Source organism: Salvia miltiorrhiza, chromosome 4, assembly GCF_028751815.1.
Source record: "Salvia miltiorrhiza cultivar Shanhuang (shh) chromosome 4, IMPLAD_Smil_shh, whole genome shotgun sequence".
Classification (NCBI taxonomy): Eukaryota; Viridiplantae; Streptophyta; class Magnoliopsida; order Lamiales; family Lamiaceae; genus Salvia; species Salvia miltiorrhiza.
The window spans coordinates 4,195,434-4,207,258 of NC_080390.1; the positions used below are offsets into that span (position 1 = coordinate 4,195,434).

At 40.1% G+C, this 11,825-nt stretch overlaps 1 protein-coding gene across 1 annotated transcript; it reads left to right on the top strand.

Annotated features, from left to right (window-relative positions):
* The first annotated feature begins 592 nt into the window (after window positions 1-592).
* Window positions 593-6,501, top strand: LOC131022253 (dolichol-phosphate mannosyltransferase subunit 1-like). Its single transcript, XM_057951726.1, has 8 exons — window positions 593-937; window positions 1,731-1,830; window positions 1,930-1,963; window positions 2,029-2,105; window positions 5,239-5,264; window positions 5,337-5,501; window positions 5,583-5,697; window positions 6,184-6,501. The coding sequence occupies exons 1-8, from the start codon at window positions 834-836 to the stop codon at window positions 6,286-6,288; spliced, it is 726 nt and encodes a 241-aa protein (XP_057807709.1). The 5' UTR covers window positions 593-833; the 3' UTR covers window positions 6,289-6,501.
* The last annotated feature ends 5,324 nt before the right edge of the window (window positions 6,502-11,825 follow it).

The following is an 11,825-nucleotide window of genomic DNA, read 5'->3' on the forward strand; positions in this document are numbered from 1 at the left end:
TGAAGCAACAAACATATCAGTTCTTTGCGCCTATTGTACCACTAACTCAATTTTGATGCGACTGTAAACTAAATTTTTAGATTAGAAATTATAGTTGATGCGACAGTAACCTGATAACATGATAAAAAAAAAGAATATATTTATACAAGGTGTTTTGAAATTATAAATGCTGTTTCCTGATAAAATAGTCGTTATACCGTAAGGTATGGTATACCGATTTTCGGTATGGTATACCGCACTATCAGAATGACAACGGTATGGAAATTCTCATACCGAACTTTTCGGTATGCCGATCTTCAGTATACCGAAAAGTACGGTACGACAACGGTATGAAAATTCTCATACCGCAATTTATGGTATGGTATACGGTATGATGGAAAATTTTCGGCATACCGTACCGATCCACCCCTAATCCCAAGCAATGGGCTAGTTGGTGGAGTGAGTGGGTTAATTTTCACGAATATGTGCGCAGAGACATTCCAATTACACAACATAGGGGCTGATATTGCTGGTAAGTTACTGAATATGCGAAAATTGCGGGTATTAGGGTACCCGATAAGTTCCGTCGGGTCGGGGTTGGGTATGGGAGGGAGCCTGTTTTCGGAGTCGGGTACCCTCAAATTTTGGGTAGGGATGGAATATTTTAGAGAAACACTGTTCGACTGATTGTAATCAATTTTGATTAATTTAACCCATATTATTCGGGTTCGATCCGTTTTGAGCAATTTACGTTGGATCCGATCGAATTGTAATTGTCGAATGTGATTGTAGGGCGAATTCATCAATTAGGGAGCATTTCTAAGGCTTTAGCGGTGTTGATCGGGAATTATTCAATGGAAGCCAAAGCGGAGGGGAACAAGTATAGCATAATCGTTCCCACTTTCAACGAGCGCCTCAACATCGCTCTGATTGTTTACCTCATCTTCAAGCATCTCCCGTGAGTCTTTCTCCTTGTTTGTGTGTGATTCTGATTACTATTGTTGAAGATGATTGTGCAAGTTGGCAATAAATGTTTGAATTGGATCCTTGAATTTTATGTGAATACGTGATAATTGCTTTGCCGTTATGGTTGCGGTAATGGTAGATAGAAAGAGGTGAAATTTGCTGGAATTGATACAGATGGGACTTTAAGATTATTTTTTTCGGGCAATGTATTGCTAATTTTTAAGAGAATTGCTTGGTGGTATTTGCGCTTGATTCTTTTTCTTGAGCTGTTTGTAGGGATACTTTTGAATGTTCAGTTTTCAGAAGTGAATTTGAAAGTTAATCATTAGGAATCCCAGTTTCATATTCGTTACACTAATCAACCCTAAAGACTTAAAAACTTCAATATTATTTGGTTGTTTTAATGGCTGCTAGATATCCAAAAAAGCTACGACACTTCTCCTAATGTTCTTGTGGAGTCCTTGGTAGATTCTTAGTAGTGGTTTTTGTTTCCTAGAGTAGAAACATGAGACATGTTTTCACATGCATGGGATGGTAATATTTTCATTGCCTTGATATATGGGGATCAAACTATTTAGCAATTAAGTTTGTAATCCTTATTTAATAACTATTAGCTGGTTCTTCCTCTGGATCAATTTTTAGGAATGTATATATAAAACACAGTAGTTAAACCATTTACATAGATGGACTTATCACATTTTTTTGTCTGATCGGAACTATTAGTGATGTGCCTTGGTGCTGCATGCAACAATTAGATATTGTTTTGTACCTTATGTTTGGATCAGGAATGTAAATTTTGAGATCATAGTGGTGGATGATGGGAGTCCTGATGGAACTCAGGAAATTGTCAAACAGCTGCAGGAAGTATATGGAGAAGATCGTATCGTATGTTTGGGCACTTTCCTTCTTTCAATTTGTAACTTCTGATTTATTAAAGCTTGGGCTTTTAATTGTCTGTTTACTCATACTGGTCTCATAATGCAGTTGTTGAGACCTAGACCAAATAAGCTTGGCTTAGGTATGTACTTGACATGTTATATTCTAAAAGATGATTGTAAAACTTCTAAAGATTTTTCATTTCAGGGACGGCCTACGTTCACGGTTTGAAACACGTAACTGGAAATTTTGTTGTCATAATGGATGCAGACTTATCACACCATGTACGTATGCACTCTTAGATGCAATAAGAAAATGGAATGTCCTTTGTGTATTTCCTAGTGAAAATATAGTATGATAAGTTGATAACTTCTGGTTATCTAACCTTAGTATCATACCCTATCCTGTCTGTTCTCGGTCATATGAAAAACAAAAAATTTCTGTAATTCTACAAAATTCAGTTCTTGAGAGTCATGACTATTCCCTATATAAAATTTGTCAATGATGTGAACAAACTTAAAACCTTTAAGAAGAAAAGAAAGTTTTTGGCCATTGGCTTGCCAATTAAGATGACTTGGAAATTAAGATGCCAATTCTTTACAACGGGGAGCTGAGTGGCTACTTCGCTTGTTCTAGGGGAGTTAGGCAGGGTGATCCACTCTCTCCTATTCTTTTTGGAATTGCTGAGGATGTTTTGAGTCACTTATTTCTCAGTTGTGTGACTTCTCGTCACATTACTCCCATGGATTTCAGCAGAAAGGCCTCTTTTCCAACTCATTTGTTTTATGCTGATGACATCTTGATTTTCTGTAAGGCGTCGATGAAAAACGCGCGCAAAATCAAAAAAATCTTGGATTTCTATGGTGATATTTCGGGACAAATTTGTAACCCTACTAAGTCTCACGTTTTCTTCGGGAGGGGCGTTTCTTCCATTATGAAGAATCGTGTGATTAGTGAGCTTGGCTTTGCAATGGGATCTTTGCCTGTTACTTATTTGGGAGTCCCGATTTTCGCTGGGCGCATGCGTGCTTCTTACTTGATTGGTATTTATGATAAGATTGTCAATAAGTTTTCAAGTTGGAAGGGGCTACACTTATCTATGGCTGGCAGAATTTGCTTGGTTCGTTCTGTAATACAAAGTTCGGTTACGCACTCTATGATGATTTATAGATGGCCTAAATCCCTCATCTATAAACTGGATAGAAAGTGCCGCAACTTTATTTGGTCGGGACATGTAAACAAAAAGCCTTCGTGCCCGGTGAGCTGGTCTAGGGTGTGCGCTTCTCGCTCGGAGGGTGGCCTCGGGGTTAGATCTTTCTCGGCCATGAATAGAAGCTTCTTGATGAAGATGGCCTGGAAGCTTGTGCAAGGCCGAGAATTCGCACCTGCGATCATGGCGACTCGCTACTTGTCGAATTTTGGGTATGCTAAGATGTTCTTGGCTTCTTCGCCATTCTGGACTGGCGTGAGGGAGCATGTGAACTCCTTGGTGATGGATTCTTATTCCTATATTGGCACTGGAGAACACATTTATTTCTGGCATGACGATTGGCTGGGTTACAAGTTGGCGGACAAGCTTCATATTCCGCCTTTTATGAGAGACTTCCTGCAGCAAGCTGTGAGTGATTACTTCTATGATGGTGTTTGGCATTTCACTCCGGATTTTATTATTCAGTTTCCTGATATTGTGGTGGATATTTTGTTGCTTCCAATTGGGGAGGAGAGTGACACTCGCTTCTGGAAACCTTCTGTTAGTGGGGAGGTTTCGGCCTCTCTTGCCTATGTTTCGCAGTCTCCGCATTTTCCCAAAGTTCTTTGGGGCACTTGGATTTGGGAGCGTTTTATTCCTGATAGAAGATCTCTTATCACATGGCGGATTCTGCATTTGAAGATGCCGACTCTGGATGGTCTAATCAAAAGGGGCATGCACGGCCCCAACAGATGTGTGATGTGTGGGTTGGCTGAGGAGTCTATTGACCACTTATTCTGGAATTGCAGTGTTATTCGGCAGACTTGGGTGGTTTTCTTTGATTGGTTTGCCAAGTCGCAAATGCTGGACTGCTTGGATATTCATACCATGTTGGCTGCTGCATGGAACACGGATTTCAGTCCGTTGGTTCGGTCCTACTGGAAAGCTGGAGTGATTAATTTTATTTGGAAAATTTGGGACTGCCGCAATCAAGTGACTTTTAATGAGGCCAGTTTCCATCCAAAATTGATTCTTGGGTTCCTGAAAGTTGTGTTTAAGGAGATGGATTCCAATTTCCCTAAGCTTGGGCGTTCTCATAACTCTTGGCAGGATTATTTGGTGCTTAGGCGAATTGGGGTTGCTATGCGCGCTTTTGCGCCCCCTTTGATGATTGAGGTTCACTGGTGGCCACCGGCGGGGCAGTGGATTAAAGTCAATACTGACGGTTCGGCGCTTGGGAAACCTGGAAGCATTGCCGCGGGCGGTGTATTCCGCGATAACTGGGGTGCGGTTCGCGGTTGTTATCACTATAAAGGGGGTTCGGGGTTCGCTTTTGAAGCGGAGCTTTTCGCGATCATGCATGCCATTCGAATTGCGAATTTTCGTGGTTGGCACTGGCTTTGGATTGAAGCAGACTCGTCTTATGTTGTCCAGCTTCTGCATTCTCGCTCTTTGAATGTTCCTTGGCGATTTCTCCCGCTATGGAAACAGACTTTAAATTGGCTTTCAAATTTTCGACTTCAGATCTCGCATATTTTTAGAGAAGGAAATAGTGTGGCGGATATTATGGCTAATCATGCCCGGATCGAAGGGTGGTGGCCCTTTGCTATTGAGGATATAAAGATTGCGGTGTCTTTAGATATGGCGACTCATAGTCGCGTTCGTTTGAAGAATTGATTACATGGGGCTGTTTTGGATTGGTCTATTGGAGTGGTTGATGCTCGGTTGGTTTACTACAGCGTCTTACCGACTGAGGTTCAACTATTTTTTCTTTTTCTTGGATGACGCCGACGGGCTCTCACCGGCCATCATCTTTGTTGCTTTGCGTGTTCTTATTTCGGTTGTGACTTTTTGAGCTGGGATTGTTTTGGGACGATGGTTAGGCCGGAGTTTCAGAAACTTTCCTTTCCGCTCTTCTGGTCGTGGTCTTTGTCTTTTGACGAGAACTCTTTTTCCTTTTCTGGTTTTTCCCACGGGGTTTTCCATGAAAAGGTTTTAATGAGGCTCGGCCCTTAGTCTGCTTTTTTGTGCTTTCAAGGGTTTCTTTGTTCTTTTTCCCCTTTTCCCATTTATAATAAAATCGCATTTTAATAATAAGATGACTTGGAAAATATGAGCTGTCATTTAATTGAACTCTTGCAAAGCTCAAGTACTTTTCTTTACTGCAATTATTCTTAATTTCCTTATCCCAATTGGTTAATTTTTTTCTTTTTGATTCTCTCTAACAGCCAAAATACCTTCCAAGCTTTATCAAGTAAGTTTTTTGCTTTGTGAAGTACTGGATTTTTTATGAACTCAGTATATTAATAGCATTTCTTGAGGTCAGGAAACAAATGGAGACAAGTGCGAGCATAGTTACTGGGACTCGGTATGTAAAAGGTGGTGGGGTTCATGGCTGGAACCTGATGCACAAATTGACGAGCAGAGGAGCCAATGTCCTTGCACAAACATTTCTATGGCCAGGTGTATCCGACCTGACCGGATCATTCAGGTATTATACAACAACAACAATTATTAGTTCCCCCTATTCAGATACCAAACTAAAGTTTTGTTCTGAACTTTTGTTGTGAAGGCTTTACAAAAAATTTGTGCTTGAAGATGTTATAAACTCCTGTGTGAGTAAGGGGTATGTTTTTCAGATGGAGATGATAGTTAGAGCTTCAAGAAAGGGTTATCACATTGAAGAGGTATTCACAATTTTTAATATACTCGGTATCCTGTATTGATCATGTTACATAACATGCCTATATGTTTGTTTATTATCTGGAAATGAAAAGGCAGTTAACCCTTCACTATTGGAAGAGTCACTATTGTATTGATTCACATTTCCAACTAAATATCAAATTTCATAGAATTAGTAACATGGACTATGACCCGTTCTAGACTGCCTAACACTAATGTGTTTAGACTTCTCCCAAGTGGATAATTAACAAAAAAGGCCTTTGCTCCATTCTTTAATTATACATTTCCTGGCTTGCCAAGTTTGATAAATGGAGCAAATTTAGCAAATCATGTGATTTGGCATGCTAGCTTGTCGCAGTTGACTTTTTTCAACGGATTGTTTTATGTCATGTTTAATCTTTCTTCCTAGCATAGTTCTACATAAAAGTGATGTCTACTGCTGCTTTTTATATTGAAGCCGGTCTGTAATATTGTGTTTCACCTTTTCATAGGTCCCAATCACATTTGTCGACAGAGTATATGGAAGCTTAAAACTCGGGGGATCGGAAATAGTGGAGTATCTCAAGGGGCTTTTATACCTTCTTGTCACAACTTGAAGAGAATGAAAAGTGGAGCATTTTGCAGAGTTTTCTAACCTGCCAATTTTGAAGCAACAAACATATCAGTTCTTTGCGCCTATTGTACCACTAACTCAATTTTGATGCGACTGTAAACTAAATTTTTAGATTAGAAATTATAGTTGATGCGACAGTAACCTGATAATATGATAAAAAAAAAAGAATATATTTATACAAGGTGTTTTGAAATTATAGATGTTGCTTTCTGATAAAATAGTCGTTATACCGTAAGGTATGGTATACCGCACTATCGGTACGACAACGGTATGGAAATTCTCATACCGAACTTTTCGGTATGCCGATCTTCGGTATACCGAAAAGTACGGTACGACAACGGTATGAAAATTTTCATACCGCAATTTATGGTATGGTATACGGTATGATGGAAAATTTTCGGCATACCGTACCGATCCACCCCTAATCCCAAGCAATGGGCTAGTTGGTGGAGTGAGTGGGTTAATTTTCACGAATATGTGCGCAGAGACATTCCAATTACACAACATAGGGGCTGATATTGCTGGTAAGTTACTGAATATGCGAAAATTGCGGGTATTAGGGTACCCGACAAGTTCCGTCGGGTCGGGGTTGGGTATGGGAGGGAGCCTGTTTTCGGAGTCGGGTACCCTCAAATTTTGTGTAGGGATGGAATATTTTAGAGAAACACTGTTCGACTGATTGTAATCAATTTTGATTAATTTAACCCATATAATTCGGGTTCGATCCGTTTTGAGCAATTTACGTTGGATCCGAGCGAATTGTAATTGTCGAATGTGATTGTAGGGCGAATTCATCAATTAGGGAGCATTTCTAAGGCTTTAGCGGTGTTGATCGGGAATTATTCTATGGAAGCCAAAGCGGAGGGGAACAAGTATAGCATAATCGTTCCCACTTTCAACGAGCGCCTCAACATCGCTCTGATTGTTTACCTCATCTTCAAGCATCTCCCGTGAGTCTTTCTCCTTGTTTGTGTGTGATTCTGATTACTATAGTTGAAGATGATTGTGGAAGTTGGCAATAAATTTTTGAATTGGATCCTTGAATTTTATGTGAATACGTGATAATTGCTTTGCCGTTATGGTTGCGGTAATGGTAGATAGAAAGAGGTGAAATTTGTTGGAATTGATACAGATGGGACTTTAAGATTATTTTTTCCGGGCAATGTATTGCTAATTTTTAAGAGAATTGCTTGGTGGTATTTGCGCTTGATTCTTTTTCTTGAGCTGTTTGTAGGGATACTTTTGAATGTTCAGTTTTCAGAAGTGAATTTGAAAGTTAATCATTAGGAATCCCAGTTTCATATTCGTTACACTAATCAACCCTAAAGACTTAAAAACTTCAATATTATTTGGTTGTTTTAATGGCTGCTAGATATCCAAAAAAGCTTCGACACTTCTCCTAATGTTCTTGTGGAGTCCTTGGTAGATTCTTAGTAGTGGTTCTTGTTTCCTAGAGTAGAAACATGAGTCATGTTTTCACATGCATGGGATGGTAATATTTTCATTGCCTTGATATATGGGGATCAAACTATTTAGCAATTAAGTTTGTAATCCTTATTTAATAACTATTGGCTGGTTCTTCCTCTGGATCAATTTTTATGAATGTAATGTCCCGATGATGGGGTTTGCTCCGTTCTCGCAAGCCTCAAATATCTTGGCTAAAGAAAATCTTCGAACGTCGGCGGTGCTCCCAAACATCCAAGAAGATTCGGAGGAGGAGAAGCCGAAATCCAAGACCACCCGCGCCCAATACTCCAGCGAAGAGACCGAGCTCGTGACAATATTGTGGGCGGAGGCTACCCACAATTCTATTTTCAAAACTTCCCAAAAGTTGCTCCAATATTGGGGATCAATCACCGAGAAGTACAGCAACCTCAAACCGGTGGGAGCGCCGATACGTAAGCCGGATCATCTCAAATCCCACTTCGCACCAAAAGGACACGAAATTTTTCGTGGGCTACTACAACACTTGCAAGGACCAGGGGCAGCAGTATGAGTGTCACAGCCCGCAACCCTTAATGACAATTTAGCCGGGGTTATGACTTGGGGTGAACAATAAGAAATGGAAATGGACAATTACTTAACATTAAGGTATATGAGAATGTCACTCATAGATAAGATGCTAGGATCATATATGATCATTTGGATACTTATAAAACATACACATGAAGGAGAACTGATTAAGGTGGGTTATCCAATAACACGTGTCACAACTTCATAACATAGAGTTATTCTAATCAAAGTGTTTTCCAGCGGAAAAACGTGTGAGATATACATATGAAGATGTATACTCAAGGTTACATTTCTTGAAATGTCAAAAGAACACCCGCTCAACATCATTCCATTCCATCAGCTGCTCAACCTGCACATTTAGAAATACATGCAGGGCTGAGTATAAAAATACTCAGTGGGCACATATGCCTACTATGAAATATAACATGCTTCGTAAAGATTTAAATTGTCATGCCATCATAAACAGTACAGCAAGGGGTTTTTCGCTAAAAATGCCCAAGCTTACTAAATTCAGTTGTGATTCTTAAAGTTCGACTGCAGTCTAAGTTCTCTTGTAATCTATCATATCTGGAACTTTGTGCCGGAGAGGTGGCCACCTCTCACGGTCACTTGACCGGCCAACCCGCTAGATGACTCACGGTCACTGGTGTACACTAGCCCTGGCAGGATAGCTATCAACTGCTCAGGACCCGAATTCGATTGCATCATTGGCAAAGCCAAAGCAGATAGATATCATACTAAAATTGAAACATTTTATGGCAAGACAATACTTGAAATAACTTTAACTCAAAGATTTTATCATGAAATAACTTGCTTGAACGTAACATTTAAACTCATTTTGATATATATGAAAGTAATGCCCACCTGGATAGGCAAAGCCTGAAGATCATAATCACATAAACTCGTCTTGGGAAAGCAGCGCTAATCCCCTTGGTCACAAAGCCTACAAAATTCTATTCTTAATAGGTCTCGTGAAGCTAACTTAAAGTCTTAGTGAATGTACTAAACATACTTGATTCATCACGCCGGGTTTCCAAAATTTAATGAATAAATAATTGAAAACATTTCTCTTGAGTTAAGAACACCAACAATATTCTTACTCATATTTCTTTAATAATTGGAATTATAAATAAAACCAATTGAATCTTAAATACTCTTATTGCAAAAATATAATGCAATTTCATGTCATGCTTGGCATATAATAAGAAATTACTTAAAATATGCACATAATAATAATATGATATTATTATGAAAATTATCCTTTAAAATAAATTAATCAAACTAATAATAGTTCAATTAATTAAAAATAAGAAAGCCCAATTTAATTATATAAATAAAGGCCCAACTATTAATTAAAACTGAGTCCATGATGAAATAAATAAAATTAGCCCAATTTCAAATTAAAAAATCGGCCCAACTCTCAAGCCCAAACTTAGCCCAACACTAGCCCAACAACTTTACAAACTCGGCCCACTGACTCGGCCCAAAAAGAGAGCCCAACTCCCCAAGCCCTACATCTCTTCTTCCTCAAACTCACTCAGCCGCTCCATCACTCTTTCTCTCATTCACGAAAATCGTTCTCTCTCTCTCTCTATGCCTTCCGGCAACATCCGCCCCAGCCTCCCTCTCCGAACTCCGGCCACCTCTCCCTCGGTTCTGTGACTCAACCCGACGGTACCCCGTGCGCCGCCTCCTTCCTCGGCTGCGGCGAAGATGCCGCCGCTGCCTCTCTCCTTCTCTCACTCTTTCTTCTCCTCCGGCAACGGCGACCGCTGCCGGTCACCTGCTCTTCCTCGACTTTTCTTATCTCTCTCTCTCAAATCACACGCAGACACACACTCACGCCCACACAACAAGCGGCGCGGCTTCTCCGGCGACAACAGCTGCCGGCAATCGCCCCATCTCCATCTGATCTCTCTCTCTTCGGCTGGTAACGGCCGCCCGGTTCTTCTTCTCTCCCTCAAACGTCCGTGGCCGAGCAGCAACGCCGCCGCCTTCCTCCTTGACAGACGAACAGCAGCAGCCATCGGCCACCACCGTCGTCGATCTCCCTATCTCTGGACCACCGATCGACCTCAAAGACCGAGACCGCCGTCGCTCCCTCCGCCGAACAGCCCCGCCGTCCAGCCGCCGTCCACTCTCCTCTCTTTCTGGATCGACGGGCAGCAGGAGCACCAGGCCACCGCCGCCGTCGCCAATCCCCTCTGCCTCCTCCGTTTCCCCCAGTCGGACCACCCCCAAGACTCACGCACACACACATATACAAGTTCTTTTATTTTTTTTATAAAATGTTCTTGAAATCATTCAGTGACTCGTTTTGTAAAAACATAATCTTGCAGTTCGGTTATCAAAATTAAACATGTATGCTCTTCTCTAATAGTCGATTCAGTAGATATCTTGCTCATTAGCATATATGAACAGTTATGCATTTCATATGTTGACTCTGTGATACATATAGGTAACATGAATGTATGTGTATGTGTGTTTCTTGTTTGGGCAGATGTGATTTGTGTGTCTATAATGGTGATTTAGATGCCTCATTCAATATTGCAAAAACAAGTAATGGAGTTTTTAAAAGATGAAACCTTGTGATGGTTCTTTGAGCTGGGGCCTGGGACTTCAGTGATCTGCAAAGCATTTTCTTGGATTGATTGTTGTGGGATGAAGGAGGACTTTGGCTGATGATATAAAAGGGATGCACAGGGTGGGGTGACTGCACGGCTATGCTGTTACTTTTTCAAGAGTAGATGTGTGAATGAAAGAAAATAGAGTGTAGGAAGACTTTAATTGTGTGAATGAAGGAAAATAGAGTGTAGGAAGACTTTAATTGCGTGAATGAAGGAAAATAGAGTGTAGGAAGACTTTAATTGTAGGGAGTGGCTTGATGGTAAGTGTTGCTAAAAGCAATGAAATAACGTGATGTGACAATTAAAACATCTATGATGAATTGTCAAACTGAAATAATTCTTTAGGGTTCAAATGCTCGTATAAAAAAAATTCAAATGCTCAATTTAAATAAATATGCAATGCATAAGAATTTAAATAACTCAATTTACAAATATATTTTTGTAAATCGTCTTTGTTGGAATTAAAATAAATTCATTTTCTTTTATTCGGCGTGAATCATCTTCCTATCTAAGTTCAAAATTTTTCTAAACTTAGCTCGAGGAAACGGGGTATTACATCCCTCCCTCCTTATAAAAATTCCGTCCTCGGAATTGCATATCTGGTATTCTAGCTTGTGATACTAGTCATTCGTTTCATTCATCTCTTTTGTAGCCTTTTCCATCCTGTGATGGTTCCACTACATGACGAGAACAATATTATTGCCTCGTAACACTTGAACCTTGCAATCTAGTCACTAAACTGATTTCTCTTCATAACTTAAGCCCTGAGCTTGGACTATCTCATCTTTCTTAATCACATACTTTCTTAACTGCGAGACGTAATATTCAGTGTATACATCCACAATCCTCCACTAACCATTAATGCACTATTCCTGACTTT